This window comes from Panthera uncia, chromosome X (assembly GCF_023721935.1).
Source record: "Panthera uncia isolate 11264 chromosome X, Puncia_PCG_1.0, whole genome shotgun sequence".
In the NCBI taxonomy this organism is placed as follows: Eukaryota; Metazoa; Chordata; class Mammalia; order Carnivora; family Felidae; genus Panthera; species Panthera uncia.
This window is the reverse complement of record NC_064817.1, coordinates 43,866,413-43,884,399: the sequence shown is the minus strand read 5'-3', so window position 1 is coordinate 43,884,399 and position 17,987 is coordinate 43,866,413. Positions and strand designations below refer to the sequence as shown.

The 17,987-nt window shown below is 41.8% G+C and overlaps 1 protein-coding gene across 1 annotated transcript in view; it reads left to right on the top strand.

Moving 5' to 3' along the window:
- Nucleotides 1-17,987, top strand: part of SMC1A (structural maintenance of chromosomes 1A) — a 32,979-nt gene that overhangs the window by 10,041 nt on the left and 4,951 nt on the right. Inside the window, exons 12-20 of the mRNA XM_049643248.1 lie at nucleotides 74-220; nucleotides 320-457; nucleotides 1,264-1,380; nucleotides 1,487-1,593; nucleotides 4,543-4,684; nucleotides 6,668-6,813; nucleotides 6,902-7,055; nucleotides 8,111-8,221; nucleotides 17,564-17,720. Coding sequence (XP_049499205.1) covers nucleotides 74-220; nucleotides 320-457; nucleotides 1,264-1,380; nucleotides 1,487-1,593; nucleotides 4,543-4,684; nucleotides 6,668-6,813; nucleotides 6,902-7,055; nucleotides 8,111-8,221; nucleotides 17,564-17,720 — 1,219 coding nt within the window. The remainder of the gene's footprint in view (nucleotides 1-73; nucleotides 221-319; nucleotides 458-1,263; nucleotides 1,381-1,486; nucleotides 1,594-4,542; nucleotides 4,685-6,667; nucleotides 6,814-6,901; nucleotides 7,056-8,110; nucleotides 8,222-17,563; nucleotides 17,721-17,987) is intronic.

The window sequence follows — 17,987 nt, the reverse complement described above, 5'->3', positions numbered from 1 at the left end:
GAGCTGGACAGGCTTAGTATTGGAGACTCTTCATCTTCTCTCCCTCCTTCTCTCTTTTCCCTACTGTGTGTAGACGGTGGCACTGGATGGGACCCTGTTCCAGAAGTCAGGGGTGATCTCTGGTGGAGCCAGTGACTTGAAAGCCAAGGCTCGGCGCTGGGATGAGAAAGCGGTAGATAAGTTGAAAGAGAAGAAGGAGCGGTTGACAGAGGAGCTGAAAGTAAGTCATGGGCATTACTGTCCCCAGGGTTTGGAGTCCTAAGCCCAGGCTGGCCACTCCTGTTCTTATCACCTAGCTGTTCTGTCATGTCCACTTCAGGAGCAGATGAAGGCAAAGCGGAAAGAGGCAGAGCTACGTCAGGTGCAGTCTCAGGCCCATGGACTACAGATGCGGCTCAAGTACTCGCAGAGTGACCTGGAACAGACTAAGACAAGACATCTAGCCCTGAATCTGCAGGTGGGGCTTAGTCTTCAGCCCTGTCCTCCAAAGGCCACCCTCACATTCCTGGTCAGAGTTTCTCTGCGAGTGGAAATGTATCCCATTTCCCTCTCTCCTCCCAGCCTGCTTCAGGGGACCAAGCATAGCAGTCCGGGCTTCAGGTCTCGCCTTTATGGTGGGAGGCAGCTTACTTAATGTGTCGTCATTAGTTTTTCATCTATTTGTAAAATGGGAGTTAGAATACCACCTGCTTTATAGCCTTCTTGCAAAGATTGAATGATTACATGTCTGTAAAGTACTTAGACTGATTCCTTGTGCCCGGTAAGTGCTCAGTAAATGTTAGATGCTATTATTAGCATTATTCGTTCAACAAATATCTGAGCTGCTTCTGAAAGTAAATTGAAAGTGAACGCTGGCATTTCAGTCCCTCTCGGTGGGGGGTGCTCTTCTAGGTATATTAATGTATTTGATCATAGGGTGCTTCCCAAGACCACCTGGAGGCATTATTTAAAGTGTAGTATAAATATCCCTTTACCTTCTTCTAAAATCAAAAAGTCTGAATTCCAAGGGTTATAGATAAGGAAATGTGGACCTGTAACTGATGATGTTTACCATGTGGATTAAAGCTAGCCGAATAGAGCCCGGGGAGGAAGCTGTGTGATGGTTCAAGTGGGAGATGATGGAACCTTGACTGGGGAATTGTGAGCCATGTTCTCTCAGCATGTGGAGAGCTAGCCCTTCTTTTGCAGGGGCCGGTGAGCTCAGGGTGGCTCCGTTCCTCCAAAGAGCCTGGTCTCTTTTTCCCTCAACCCTGTTTCCTGCAGGAAAAGTCCAAGCTGGAGAGTGAGCTAGCCAACTTTGGGCCTCGCATTAATGATATCAAGAGGATCATCCAGAGCCGAGAGAGGGAAATGAAAGACTTGAAGGAGAAGATGAACCAGGTTGGTAAGGGATGAACCATGCCAGTGTGTGCAGTGGGGTGGGACTGGGACTGGCAGCAGCACTCTGATCCAGAGGGCCTTTGCTGTCCCTCGCTTCTCCCCTCAGGTAGAGGATGAGGTGTTTGAAGAGTTTTGTCGCGAGATTGGTGTGCGCAACATCCGAGAGTTTGAGGAAGAGAAGGTGAAGCGGCAGAACGAAATTGCCAAGAAGCGGTAAGTGGAAGTGTGGGGTACAAGAGTACACACTGGGGTGCCCTTGAGCCCCCAGCCTGATATCCTGGGAAGTCACATGCCATCATAAGACAAGGAGCAGCTCTTAGAATGATGGGTGTAGTAGGTCGGCTTTAAAGAACAGGAACATCAGGGAGGCAGTGTGGCATGGTCTCATGCTTAAGAGTGCCAGCTTTAAATGTGATTTACCTGGGTTAGAATCCTAGCTCCATAACTCATTATCTTGGGCAGTGACTTGACCTCTCTGAGGCCCAGTTTCCTTATCTGTAAAGTGGGATAATAAGGATGCCTGTCTCATGGCATTTAGGCAGATCAAATGAACTCGTCCTTGTAAAGTATTTAGGATAATACTTAGCACCTACCAAGAGTAGTAGATGCTAGCTTTTATTATTGTCATTATCCTGATGGGCATTGCAGAGGGGTGGGGATGGAATGAAGTTGGAAGAATAGTAAGAACAACACAACAGTTCCTCTTCTCTTCCCCCTCTTTACTATATTTGTTAATTTAATAGACTTTTCTTGAGTCCCTATGTTGTACGAAGTTGTCCTGTGCTAGGTATTGGTGGGGAGATTGGGGTGACACAGACGAACGTGACAATCTTTAAAAGAGGTTGCCTCCTTGACCCTGGGTCTCAGTCTGCAGTTTATGTAGCTCATGGCCCATATAGTAAATATTCATTGCTCTCCTACCCATAAGCCAGGCTCAAGGGATATAGAATTGAATCAGAGACTGTCCTTGTCCTCAGGGGGTTGTGGAAGTGGGGAAGACAAACAAGTAGATCAACAATTTCAGAATAGTGTCATTGATGCTGTACTTGAGGTACATAGAAAATACAGAGGAAATGTTCAAAGAACTGCAAATCAAGAAGAAAGATAAAAACGAGAGACCCAATAGAGAAATGGACAGAGGGTGCCGTTAGCATTTCATGGAAAAAGAAGCACAAATGGCTGATAACTACAGATTGATGTTCAGTCTTGTTTCTAATCAGAGAAATGCAAATTAAAACAGTCTTAGCAGTATTTGGTGAAAATAAGTTTGCATAAGCTCTATGACTTAGCAAAGCCACTTCTGGGTATATAGCTCAGAGAGAGTGTTGCCACAGGGCAACAAAGAGACACATTCGGGTTGTGTCTTGGCATAATTTGTAGTAGTTGGATGTTGGTGGCCATGTAAATGGCCATCACTTGGAGGAAAATACAAGTCGAATGTGATGAATATATAGACTATGCAATACTGTGTAGCAGTTCAAAGCAAGAACTAGATTTACAGGCTGTAACATAGATACATTTATAATTGTATTTGTGTACATTTAAAAACAAGTATATTTTACAAGGGTGTATATTTTTAAGGCTATATACGTATGTATGTATGTACGTATGTATGTCACTTTGGAGTGTGTGCTCCCTGTAGAGAGAGTAATGGGAGTAGAAATCAGGTATTGAGCCAAAGGAGACCATGGTCTTGCACAGACAGTGAACATAAGCGTGTTATGAACTGTGGGATATAATTAACTGCACCAAAAAGGGAGGAAACCCAGAAACATGTAATAAAATCAGAGAACCTGCTCACAACTGTCAGGAAAGCTTTTCCAGAACAAGAAGCGATGAACTGGATGCCTGTAGAGTGAGTAGGACTTGGCCAGCTGGGCAGCAGACAGAAGGGAGTTCCAGGCAGTGAGAACAGCATGCTCGGAGGTGTGAGAGAGTGTGCCTTGTACTGGAAACTAAGTAGTTTTGAATGTCTGGAGCATAAAAATGGGGTCAGGAGGAAGGCGGGGGTGGTGGACAGGTCAGCAGGGGCCAGATTGCAGAGGGCTTTATGAGTCATGCTTGGGAGATTGGACTTAAAATTGCATAGCTCAAAATTATAGAGTTAATTACATTCCATTTGGATTATAGTGACTAATAGGGTTAAGCTGCTAGCATGACATCTGGCAGCATCTGTCACACCATATTGCGGGGGTGGGGAGGCAGTTGGAAATTAGCCCTGTCTGGCCTGCTAGTATCTGGATGCTGGTTACATACTCTTTGAGTTTCTGAAGAGATGGGGAGCAGGGCAATAGCAGAAATCTAGTATTTTCTCCATGTTTTGTTTTTACTACCTAAGCTCTGCTCCTTGAAGGTTCTGGGATGGGGGAGGGTGGGTGGGCTCATTGGAAAGAGTCAAAGCCCATGAGCAAGTATGAGCTGAATGCAACCAGTATACTGTCAATAATGATGGTAACTAAAATTTATTAAGTATTTAACTGTGTGTCTGGTATGCTTCTAAGGACTGGATGCATATTAACTTGTTAAAAAATTCTCCCAATAACTATGAGGTAAGCAGTACTGTTATTTCCATCTTATAGATGAGGAAACAGAAGCATAGAATGTATAACTACCTTGGCCAAGATTACACTATTAGTGAATGGCAGAGTTTGGATGCCAGACCTCTTATTCTGCCACATTACATTGCGATGGTGCCATAGGAGAAACAGCCTGGGTTTTGGTGTTAGACCTGGATTCCTGTGTGGCCTTGGGCAAGGTCTTTTACCTCTTGGCCCGTGTTCCCTCATTTGTAAAATTAGGATAATCACGCTTACTTGTGGAGCTATTAATTAGAGGATTAGAGGTAATTTTGTAAAGTACACAGAAACTTAGTAAGTAGGAATTATCATGGCTGGTGGGTTCAGGTGGACCTTTTTGTGCCTCCTAGGAACTTGGGAGGGTTCTGGAGTCTTCCAATGTATAAAGGGGGAGTAGTGGAGTTTGGCCTGATCTCCCCTGCCTTGTGCCATATCCACAAGGCAAGGCTGAGGAACTTAGTTCTCCAGCATCAGTTGGAGTTGGAATAGTTTTATGTGGATATGGAGGGATGAGCTGAGTGGTGACTGAAATCTAGTAGTACCTGAGTCCCTGCATCCTGGGCCTAGTTCTCTTTTCTCCCCACAGTTTGGAGTTTGAGAATCAGAAGACTCGCTTGGGCATCCAGTTGGATTTTGAAAAGAACCAACTGAAAGAGGACCAGGATAAAGTGCACATGTGGGAGCAGACAGTGAAAAAGGATGAAAATGAGATAGAAAAGCTCAAGAAGGTAAGGAAGGAGAGCATGAAAAGACATACTAAAAACTGGGAGGAAAAATTGGAAGAGATATGATAGAAGGATAATATCCATTATTTATAAAGCCCTGTTGAAATAAGAAAACACCAAGACCTAAATAGGAAAAATGAAATGAGTAAGAGGCACAAACAGTTTAAGAAGGTTCAAATAGCCCATAAACACATACATATAATTTAGCCTTATTAGAAATCAAAGAGATGCAAATTAAAGCAACAATCAGAGGTAATTTGTTTCCTATCACATCCAAGATTAAAAAAAATGATTAACACTGGCCATGGTGCCCAAGACCAGCATTCTTTTATGCCATATGGCACCATCCATCAAGATTCTTCAGAATGTATTTATCCCCTCTTACTCAGTAATACCTGAGGAAATCCAGAATGCTGGCACAGCTTTGTGCACGGAGGTTGATGTTTATTACAAACATTTATAGTTCTATATATAATTAGCAAATTACGCTACATTCATATATGTGTGTAGTTAAATGGTCTTCAAAGTTTAGTAATATACAGAACCCGTTTAAAGACCTAAGATCTTTAGCGTTGGCTTAAAAAAATCCTTACTGTTAAATATATACAAACATCCATACTTAGAGCACTTAACCAGAAAGCCAGGATAAACTTACAAATTAATTTTTATAATTAACCACATTAATTCAGTGCAACAGATGATGGTGTTTTGCTGAAACTGAGTCCCTTTTCACAGTGCGCCTGTGCTGCTGACTGCCACGGCTCAGTTTGAGTCAAGCATGCCTGTGTCACTGGGTATTGTCTAACAACTCCCTTTTCCCACATTCTTTCTCTTTAAATTCCTGTCAAACCTTTGTTCTTCTCATAGCATCCCGTCCTGAGGTGATTTGATCCTCTTCACTTGGTTTAAACCATTTGACTTTTATGTCTGCCTGTGTTTGTTGGTGGTAGTGGTAGTGGTGGTGGTGGTGGGGTGTGTGTGTGTGTGTGTGTTTTCATTAAACCCAGATAATTAAAGTAGTTCTCTTTGGTGTCACCAGAATCTTAAATGCAAATGAAGATCAGGCAGGCGTACACGGACATCTAGATGATCCAGAGTCATGTTTCTATGACTTTTTATTTTGAAATCATTTGAAAATGAGTATTACAAAGAACTCCCCCCTACCTGTCACCAAGATTCATCAGTCACTGACATCCCATATTTGTTTCTGCATTGTCTGTGTATGCATATTGTTTTTATGAGCCATTTGGGAGGAAGTTGCAGATATGTCTCCTTTATGTGACTTTAAGATCAAAATGAAAACCAAACATTCTTCCTTTAAGAAATCTGATCTATTAAGTAAGACTCCGATCCCTTGACTGACCATGCTCAATGCCACTCCCTTTCCTCTTCCTGGGGCTAATCCCATACAGTGTGTATTCTTTCAGAGCTTGTAGGCATTTACTTAAATACTTGTATATTCATATAGGTACACTCATAGAAAATATGCAGTATTGTTTGTGTGGGTTTTTAAAAAATTGATGTTATATTGCTCATGATGGCAATTTTGATGTGGAAAAGATGCTTAAATATAATACTAAGTCAGAATATAGAGTTTTAATTCTAATCTAGTCTCAAGTCTGTAGGGCTATCTAGAAGTGATATGAGGAGGAAATAGACTAAGATGTTAATTGGTTATCTGTGGCTGGTGGGATTACGAGTGACTTTTTCTCCTCCTACTTGATACTGTTTCAGTACTTTGAACTTTTCTACATCAAGCAACTTGTATTATGGGTTATGTAGGGGAGGGCAACCAAATTTGAAAAAAGATAAAAAGAAGCCCAGAGGGTGATGGTGGTGTGTGAAAGTAGAGCTTACTGAAGAGAGGTTCTGACACACCCAGAGGCTCCTTCTGCCTGGTGGAAAGGGTGGGGGCAAGGGGAGAAGATCCCAAGTTGAGATGAGGAAAACCTTCACTTCTTGTCCTGTTCCCCCTGCTGGGACCAGGAGGAGCAAAGACACATGAAGATCATAGATGAGACCATGGCCCAGCTACAAGACCTGAAGAATCAGCACCTGGCCAAGAAGTCGGAGGTGAATGATAAGAATCATGAGATGGAGGAGATTCGTAAGAAACTGGGGGGCGCCAACAAGTGAGTGGGTTCAGGCCTGGGGTGGGGGAACTAGGTAGAGCAGGCAGCCTGCTGGATTTGGATCTCACCTCTCCCTGGACCTTCTTAGGGAAATGACCCACTTACAGAAGGAGGTAACAGCCATTGAGACCAAGCTTGAACAGAAACGCAGTGACCGCCACAACCTGCTACAGGCCTGCAAGATGCAGGACATCAAGTTGCCACTGTCTAAAGGCACTATGGACGACATTAGTCAGGAAGAGGTGTGTGTCATGGCTGGTGGTGGGAGTGGGCAATGAATAACATTGACCAGAGATGGGGGGTGAGAGTGACCAGGGAGAGAGAGAAAAGGATGGTGGGTGGAGGTGGTGGGGAACATAAGGAAGGATGAAGGGGAGATGAGGCAGGGTGAGGCTGTGAAGGCAGGTGAAGTGAAAGGCAATAGCTTTGGTGTGAGAGGGAAGTTGAATTGAGGGGTAGTGCTGTCAGTGGGTGGTGAGGGAGCGAGGCCAGGGGAAGATGAAATCATTCTGTATGTAACCTTAGGGACTTGAGGAAAAAGCTCCCGCAGGTGATGACTATTGGGAAGAGTGCAAGTTGAGGGACATTAGCCAAGAGCAAAGGAAGACAGAAGCTGAGGGACCTGAGAAATGATGGCCTAGCTGCAGTGAAAGAGGTTGGCCAGGAGAGGGTTGGGTAAGGGACAGCAATGCAGAGGTGACAAGGCTTAGTCATAGGGAAGGGATGGACACTAGCCAGTAGAGGAGCCAAGGCATTTTATGTCCTGGAATTGACAGTTGGTAGCAAGGGGTGGGAACATTAACTGAGAGGGGGTTTGCATATATCTGTCTTAGACCTGGGCACGGATCTCAGGCCCACATGTCTTTCCCTCCCTCCTCCCAAATAGCATTTCAATTTAATTCAGCGAAATATTTTGAACACCAGAAATGTGCCAGGCGCCATGGTAATGGGTGACATAATTACTCCTAATCCAAAACACAATCCTGCCAGGCAGGCGTTGTCCCGTGTTACAGTTGAGGGTTTGTGTGTTTAAATCAGGATTCAGGTGTCAGGATCTGACAGCATGACTTGCCCAGGATCCCACCGTTAGTGGTAGAGCCCAAATTTGAACTCAGGTCTCTGTGCCTTCAGAGCTGCTGTCCTTCTGCCACAGGTGCTCTCTAGCAAGGTGCTTCTCAAAGACTTTGAAGGCTGCATAGGAGCGCCCTCCCCTCCCCCCCCCCCCCCCCCCACACCCTCTAGAGGGGCATTCTCATGGCCAGTGTGCTCCATTGGACTCTCCCTCTCACCATTGCAGGGTAGCTCCCAGGGGGAGGATTCAGTGAGTGGTTCTCAGCGAACTTCCAGTATCTATGCACGAGAGGCCCTCATCGAGATTGACTACGGTGACCTGTGTGAGGATCTGAAGGTGAGGATCAGCCACAGGGGTGGGGACATCTTCCTAGCTGTTCAGAGGGAAGAGAGTCAGCCCACCTGGGGGCCCCATGGAGACCATGGGTGGAAAGAGGGGTAAGCTGGCAAAGGAGGGAGAGAGTTGTGACTTAGGGTCTCCCCCAGCTATGCACACACAGACACAGGCACATCTTCCACCACCACCCCCAGTTGTCCTCATCCCTGCCTGCTGCCAGTCTTCCCCTTCCACGCATATACACGTCTCAGCCCAGATGCACACACAGAGAACATGCTCCTTTACAGTGAACAGATGGGCCATGGGTGTTCCTCAGTACTCTGTCCCAGGCACTCTTCCTTCTCACTTGGCATTCTCTCATCCTGGGTATCTCTTTTACTCCCCTGGCTTCAGCTGCCATGTATGCTATGCTCCACAGGTACCTCAAACCCCAGCCTTCCTCCCCAAGTCTTCCCCTTCTCAGTGCCAGCCACAGGTTTGAACCAGAAATCTGAGCCTCATTCTTGACTGCCTCTCTCATTTTGCATACTCATTGAATTACCAAGCCCTATCCATTCTACCTCCTTAGATATCTAGTGAATTCTACTTTTTTCTGTTTCTGTGGTCTTTCTAGTACAGGCCATTTCACCTCTCTTGTGGACTACTGTAGGAGCCTCCTAAACAGGTCCTGATGCTTTCCAATCCATCATTATAGCCAGGGGTACTTGATTTTTTAAAGAAGATTTTATTGCGGAAAACTTCAAATATACACAGAAGTAGAGAGAAGAATATAATGAACCCCAGGTACCCATCACCCAGCTTCAGCAATTAGCAACATGTGGTCAGTCTTGTTTTTTATACCCTTCCCTCCCCATTGGCATATTTTAAATAAAATTCCAGATAATATTCATGATTACCTCAATATACATCTCTAGAAAGAAGGACATTTTAAAAGACGTACTATAGTGTCCTACCAAAAAAATTTTAAGAGTAGCTGCAATGTCATCTAATATTCAGTAAATCTTTAGATTTGCACAAATATCCCATAAATACCCTTTTTAAAAACACAGTTTGTGTGTTTTTAAGTTTATTTTATCTTGAGAGAGAGTGCACATGCGCACACAGAAGCAGGGGAGAGGCAGAGAGAGAATCCTCAGTTGGTGCACACTGTTAGCACAGAGCCTGATGTAGGGCTTGAAGTCAGAACTGAGATCAGGACCTGAGCTGAGATCAAGAGTCGGATGCTTAGCCAACTAAGCCACTCAGGTGCCCCACAGTTTGTGTATTTAAATCAGGATTCAAGTGAGGTTCATAATGTTAAAAGTGGTCTCTTCTAGTCTGTAACATTTTCTTATCCCTTTTTATTTTTTTCTACCTGTATATGGAAGAAACTAGGTTATTGGCCCTGTACAATTTTCTACATTTCGAATTTGGCTGATTATGTCCTATAATGTTATTTAACGTGTTCTCCCATCCCCTGTACTTCCTGTAAACTGGTACTTAAATCTGGGGTTTGATTGGATTCAGTTCATTTTTTATTTTTGGCAGGAATATATCATAGGTGGTGCTGTCTGCTTGTGAACTTTCTTTTGCATCACATCAGTTGACATTGAATGTCATTTCTCTCTATCTTTGTAATAAGTTTGAGCAGGAGTCAACGTTACCTGTGAATATTCTTGTCAGCAACTCAAATAAGGATCTGATCAAGCCTTATATACACCGATTATATGAAACACTGGTGCCAGAGCAACATGTTAAATAAAAACATAGGGATGCAGTTAGCTAAATCCAGGCTGTGAGAAACTCTATAGACCTGGTGTCTTCCATAGAGAAATGAGAAGAAACAGGGAAAATTTTTATTGGCTATAAGAGACAAATCAACCAGTTGGAACATGTGGCACTCCCTTAAATCCATTACGAAGAGAGGAAGGGGAATTTATAGACGAGACATAAGAGACAAATCAGCCAGTTGCAGTGTGTGTACCTTATTTGAAACCTGCTTTGAAAACCCTGTAAAAAAATTTTTTTTAATAAAATAATCAGGACAATTTGAACACTGACCGGATAATTTATGATGTTCAGAAATTGCTATTAATATTTTTAGGTGAGATGATAGTATTGTGGCTTTTTTTAAATGTCCTTATCTTTTATAGCAGTGGTTCTCAATGGTGCATGGATTTTGCCTCCCAGGGGACATTTGGTAATGTCTGGAGATACTTGTGACACCCACTTGTCATAATTGGTTGTTGACAGTATTGAGTAGGTAGATACAAGGGATGCTGCTAAACATCTTAACAGTGCACAAAGGACAGCCCTTAACAACAGTGAATCATCTGGTCCAAAGTGTCAGTAGTGCTGAGATTCAGAACCATTTTAGAGACACATACTGCAGTATTTATGGATGAAATGGTATGCTTGAGATTTGCTTTAAAATAATTGAGGGACACCTGGGTGGCTCACCTGGCTCACCTTGGTTGAGCGTCTGACTTCGGCTCAGGTCACGATCTTGCTGTCCGTGAGTTCAGGCCCCGCGTCGAGCTATGTGCTGACAGCTCAGAGCGTGGAGCCTGTTTCAGATTCTGTGTCTCCTTCTCTCTTTGCCCTTTCCCCACTCATGCTCTGTCTCTCTCTCTCTGTCAAAAATAAACATTAAAAAAAATTAAAAATAATTGAAGATAGAAAGGAATTGAGTATAGGTGGCAGAATACTGGCCCTGAGTTGATAATTATAGCTGGATAATAGGTACACGGGGGTGCTTTGTATTATCCTCTGCATTTTTGTGCATGTTGAAAATTTACATAATATAAAGAGAAAAATAATTGGAGGGTGTGGAGGAGGTGATCACCAGGTTCAGGTGTTGTTAGCCCATCAGTTTTTATAAAATTCCCTGTCAGTCTTTCACAAGTTGGTTTTAGCAGCTCTTAATCATCATTGCCTAGCCCTATTAAGGGTTGGAAAGTGGTAATTTCCTGATTCTTCCATTCCTCCTCCATTTATTTATTGGAATTCTAAAAAGAAGTTTCTCATATCAACTATTTAGTTCCCTTGAAATACAGCCAATACAGAAAGGGTAGGATAAATGCTTCATTCTTTTATTTACGAGCTTTCAGAAAGAGGTGGTTGCCCTTGTAACCTTTAAAGGTGACCAGTGACTTTTTTAATTTGTATTTATTATAAACTGTTTAAAGGTATTTTGATGTTTATCTGTTGGAGCCATTTTTCTTCTTTATGTTCATATTGTCCCATCTTTGTCCAGCAGGAACCACTTCAAGTTGATTTTTGCTCTTATGTTTAGATTTTTATTATGGGAAGTTTTCACAGGCAAAAGCAAAATAGCACAGTGCCGTCTCATGTAGACATTGCCAGTTTCAACAGTTATCAGCTCATGGCCAGACTTGTTTTCTGTGCACCTCATACACTTCATCCTCTCTCCCTACCCCTGGCTTCTTTAAAAATACAGTCAATCCCAAGGCGCCTGGGTGTCAGTCGGTTTAGCATTTGACTCTTGATGTTGGCTCAGGTCCTGATCCCAGGGTTGTGGGATCAAGGCTCAAGTCCACTCTGTGCTGAGAATGGAGACTGCTTAAGATATTCTCTCTCTCCCCCCCCCCCCGCCCCCTCACCCCTTCCCCACCTCCCTTTCTCTCTCCTTCTCCCTCCCTCTCCTCCTGCTCCCTTCCCTCTCTCAGCCCCTCTCCCCCACTTGCACTCTTTCTGTCTCTAAAAAAAAATACAGTCAACCCTTGAATAATACGGGTTTTAACTGTGCAGGTCCACTTATACACAGATTTTTCTTCAATAAATACGTACTGTACATGTGTTTTTTAATGATTTTCTTAGTAACATTTTCTTTTCCTTAGCTTACTTTAAAAATACGTGTTAATTGGGGCACCTGGGTGACTCAGTTGGTTAAGCATCTGACTTCAGCTCAGGTCATGATCTCGCGGTTCGTGAGTTCAAGCCCCACATCGGCTCTGTGCTGGCAGCCCAGAATCTGGAGCCTGCTTCAGATTCTGTGTCTCCCTCTCTCTCTGCCCCTCCCCTGCTCATGGTCTGTCTCTCTCTGTCTCTCAATAATAAATAAACATTAAAAAAAAAATTTTTTTTAAATAAAAATACACATTAACCACTGTTTATGTTATCTGTAATGCTTCCGGTCAACAGTAGGCTAATAGTAATTAAGTTTTGGGGGAGTCACAAGTTATATGTAAATGGATTTTTGGCTGTGTGGGGTGGGGGGTTTATGCCCCAACCCCCTTGTGTTCAAGGGTCAGCTGCAAATTTTAGACATCATGTCATGTCGTTTGTAAATATTTCAGAATGTATCTCTAAATGATAATTTTTATCTTTATTTAATGTTTTAAAATGTAATTTGTTGTCAAGCTGGCTAACATAGAGTGTACTCTTGGTTTTGAGGGTAGATTTCCATGATTCATTGCTTATGTACAATACCTAGTGCTCATCCCAACAGGTGCCCTCCTCAATGCCCATCACCCATTTTTCCCCTCTCCCCTGCCCCCCCATCAACTCTCAGTTTGTTTTCTGTACTTAAGTGTCTAAAAGAGATCATTTTCAGATCTTTAGAAATATTTAGAATTGTTACACCAAAAACCCAATAATTCCTTAATATTGGAATTCTATATTATAAAATAATTTCTTAATATCAATATTAGTATTCACATTTCCCTGATTGTCATGTACACACACAGTTTGCTTGCTTGAACTGGGAGTCAAATAAGATGATAGATATAGATAGATAGATAGATAGATAATTGATATAGTGATTGGTTGATATGTCTCTTAAGTCTCAATTAATCTACAGGAGTGCCCCCTTGTCCATGCCTTTGCTTTCTGTGGTTTCAGTTACCCGCGGTCAACCGCGGTCTAGAAGCAGATGATCCTCCTTCTGACCTATTGTCAGAAGGTCAGTAGTAGCCTAGTGCTGTGTCACAGTGCCTACATCATCCACTTCATTTCATCACATAGTCATTTTATCATCTCCGGTCATCACAAGAAGGGTGAGTTACAGTACAATAAGATAGTTTGAGAGAGAAGACCATTCATGTAACTTTTATTATAGTATATTTTTATAATTGTTCTATTTTATTATTGCTGTTAATCTTTTACTGTGCCTAATTTATAAATTAAAGTATCAAGGGTATGTATGTATGAGGAAAAACATGGTATGTCGGGGTTGGCACTGTCCATGGTTTTAGGCATCCACTGGGGGTCTTAGAATGTACCCATGGGGATAGGGGGGACTACTATATAAATGCTCCTCTATCAGTTTTTATTTTTCTTTGCAGTATTTTTTGTTGAAGAAATTGGCTTATTTCTCCTGAATGATTTTCTACATGCTGTACCTTTTTGATTGTGTACTATGATTTTTTAATGCTCCCCCAGAACAACAACAAAAAAAAAAAAAAAAAAAAAATTTCTGGTATCCCCTGTAGTTCCTGAAAGTGGGTAGTTAGACATAGATCAGTGCTGTTCAGTAGACATATAATATGACCCACATGTGGCATTTTTTAAAAAGTAAAATTAATTTTACTACTGTATTTTGTTCAACCCAGTATATCTTAAAGAGTTATTTCAGTGTGTAAACAATATAAAATTATTGATGAGATATTTGATAATCTCTTTGTACTAAGTCTTCAACATACAGTATCTATTTATGTTTCCAGCACATCTCAATTTGGATGCTAAATTTTCCTTGGATATACTTGATCTGTATTTTGCTATCTTAAACTTTACAATTGGAAAAGGAGAACCACATAGCCAGGTTTTTTCCAAATATACTTAAAAGTTTTCTAGTAACTAAGTTGAATATTGGTTTTTACATCCATCAACATCCATTAAAATCGGTCATATGTGACTTATGGCTACCGTACTGGACAGCTCTGATCTAGGGGTGTGATTAGATTCAAGTTTGGGGGGTTTGTTTTGGTCAAGTTTGGGGGTTGTTATGACTGGTCATAAGTGGCGTTGTTAACTTTAATCAGGAGGTTGGTAATGTCTGATTGTGATTCTTTTTGTGTGGTTTGCAGCCATGGTGGTTATTGTCCAGATTCATTAATTTGTCTGTGGTTGCAAAATGGTAACCTTCTTACTCTGTCATTCTTCTTTGTTAGCTGGAATACTGTAAAGAGAGATTTCCTCTTATCAATTACTTGGTTACTCTGAGGTATACAGTTTATATTAAAAAGGCAGGGTATGTAGGCTTGAATCTTTTATTACTAGTTTATAAAATAATGAATTTGTTCTTTGGCATTCTCAAGATTTGTTCACTGAGTTTTCAGGTATATCATTATGAACTCAAGGATTTAAACATATTAGATGTGTTGCACTGTTGTGGTGGTTATCCTTCTTGTTGATCAAGTTGTTGCATCTTTGGCCAGTGAGAACTGGTTCAAGTTGGCTTCTGAATCATTTTGACACAACTGTTACAGACTTTTGTCTTCCTTGCTTTCTGGTATGTCCAGGTTCATCCTTTACATTTCCCCAGATCTATAATTAGCCATTTCTCTCTGAGAAGCCTTGACTTCTTGCAGTGAGAAATGCTATTTAGCAACCACCAACTGAGCACTGGAGTGCTCATGACTGCTGGGTTGCTGAGTGCTTCTAGAACGTTTCAGTAGACTGGGCTACAGGATGCATTTTTTATTTTGAAGGAAAAATGTTACCATGAGTTCACATTGATACTTCAGTTGAAATTGTAATTTTCACAGTTTAACGTCATTGGTTTTATGTTTGAGTTCCCTCAGTTATTCTTGCTAAAAATCTTGGTTCCTAGCAACACTAACATAATAATGTATTTTTTATCCTATTCTCTATATATGTAATAGTTTGAAAATATCAATGAGATATTCTTAGTAATAATTTGATTATTGAATGCTATTGAAGATTTCCTTGAAGTCCTCTTTGCTGTTAAGCTAATGGCTCGTTGAACATGTACGGCATGTTCCTGTATTTTAAAGTGATTCGAAAGAATCCTCTGAGTGTTTAATCAGCTTAATATATAGTCATGGTTCTTTGTTTAGTTTTCCATTTTTAAGGGGTTGCTCATTTTTGCATTTTGATTTTTTTTCCAATTTTACTTTGAAAATTTTCAAATCCACAAAAAAATCGAAAGAATAGTACAATGAATGTTCACATGTCTTTCATCTTACACTCCCCAATGAATAATTTTCTGGTTTTTTTCCCTCTCTCATCTTGCTTGATTCCCTCCCTCTGCACTACATGCGTTTTGTTTTTTGCTGAACCATTTGAAGGAAGTTGCAGACTTCAACTCTAAATACTTCAGCTAATAACAAGGGATTCTCCATAACCACAATTCCATATTACATTTAAGAAAATTAATAATGTCATATCTAATATCCTGCCCACTTTTAAATTTCTTAGTTATTCCAAAAAAGTTTGTTTTTAATAATTGTTTTAAACTGTGATCCAATCAAGATTCACGTATTGCTTTTGGTTGATCTCTTTTTAGTTTCTTTTAATGTGGAGCATTCCCACATCATTGATCTTTTGAAGTCTATGTGTTGTCTTGAATGGATATGTTATGGATATGTTTGTTTCCTTTCATTGTTGCTAACCTTGTTCTACCTACCCTTATTGTTTCCTATAAATTGGAAGTTTGATCTAGTCTGGAGGCTTGATGGATTTGGGTTAAGTAATTTTTTGGCCAGAACCTTTCATCGGTGATGCTGTGTACTCTGTATTGCATCATGCCAGGAGGCATGTAACGTGAGGATGTCCTACTATTCATGATGTTAAGCGTGGTCCTCAGTTAAGGTATCAATTGCCACATTCCTTACTGTTGTCAGTAGTAACTAGTCATCTTTAAGGTGATTGTTTGGTATATTGTGAATGTCTTGTTCCCAACAATTTTTTTACCTGGTGGTTTTCACATTTTGATCGAATTTTCTTTTATAATTCTATAAAATCTTCATATGGTTCTAAAACCAAAAGTATAACATAAGGTACATGAAAATAAGTTTAACTTTCTTTCCTGTCCCCTTCATCTCCCTTCCTTTATATGTAACCATTTTAATTAGTTTTTAGATTATCCTTTTTTTTGTTGTATTTTAAAAATACAAATATATCTGTAAATATGCAAAGATACTCCCATTCCTTCTCTTAGATATAAAAAAAAGCATTCTATTGTGTACCTTTCATAGTTCACTTATATCCAGGAGACCACTTCATAGCAGTGTAGAGAGATCTTTAGAAGGGTTTTTCTAAAATGTGTATATTTGTGCATCCATTTGTGTATATTCATGTCCTTCCTGTGCTTGAAGCCATTCAGTGGTACCTCACCTCCCTTGGGATAAAGTCCAAACCTCTTACAAGGCTTAAAAAGCCCTTTATCTTCGGGCTTCTGCACATGTCTCCAGCCTTACTTCATCCCCCAGCATGCGTATGTGCACGCGTGCACACACACACGCACACAGTGCATAATTATTGCCATATTGAATTGCCGCCCCCCCACCTTTTTTTGGCTTTTGAAATTTATTAAAATTGGTTACTTTTTAATTGGTTTGACTTCCCTGAATGAACCACAAGCAGACCCCTGGTTTTGCATGTGATGCTCCTGTCTGCATAGGCTGTTCCTTCTCTTTGTCCTCACCATTCATCCTGTAGGCCTGAGCTTAAACATATTTCTGGAAGCCTTCCGTAGCCCGAGTCTCAGTTAGTTGCCCTTCTTATGTGCTGACCCAACACCATCTGTTTATCATTGTTTTGGTATTCATTGTACAGTGTTCTGATTGTTTACTTATATGCCTTCCTCTGTTAGTCCATGAGTTCTGTGAGCACAGGAGCCCTGGCTCACAGGATATGAGAGCCCCAGTGCTGCCTGGCATTTAGAAGGCATTTAGTAAATATTTATTGACTGAAAGTGGCAGAAAGGCACAAGCGCAGACATTCATTGCAATACCATAAGACCTAAAACTTAAATGGAATTTGCTCAGATGTGGTGATCTGAGCAGAAAACGTGAGTTGCCTTATTCATTGTGGAGCCGTAGGTGGAGTCCAGACCAGTCTGTGTGGGAGCCTCTAGGTCACCCTGGGATGGTACTGGCTCATGGCCTGGGCTGAGAGCCAGAGAGGGGCACCACCAGCTGCTCTTCCTGAGAGACGGAGAGGTTGGCAGGGCCTGGGGGAAGGGCTAGAGATGAGAAAGTGGCGTCAGCCTGTAATTTCCAGGGTGGTAGGAATGGTTCCTGTGAGGAGGACCTGGTGGAAGGAGCTGAGCTAGGGGAGAAGAGCTTCTACATGGGAGCAAGTGCTCAGGCCCCCACTTGGTGGAGCATCTCTTACGGAGATGGCCCTTCTTGATGTTTCTGGGCCTGGGGTTTACAGGATGCCCAGGCCGAGGAGGAGATCAAACAGGAGATGAATACACTGCAGCAGAAGCTCAATGAGCAGCAGAGTGTACTCCAGCGTATTGCTGCCCCTAACATGAAAGCCATGGAAAAGCTGGAAAGTGTCCGAGACAAGTTCCAGGAGACCTCAGATGGTAAGATTTTTCCCTTTTACTTGGGTCTAAGGTGAAGGCAGAAGGCCGGAATTACAGCAAGGGCCTGTTACATATCACAGCAGCTCCCCTTTTTACGAGCTTTCTTACTTGAAATTCCCAAGAGCCCTAAACAGTAGGGGTTAATTACCACACTTGTTTTATAGAGTATAAAACTGCTGAGGTTCAGAGGGGGTGAATGACCCACCCAAAGTCACATAGCCCCTACCTACTACAGCATATCTGGCCTTGGTTTCCTGGACCTGTCTT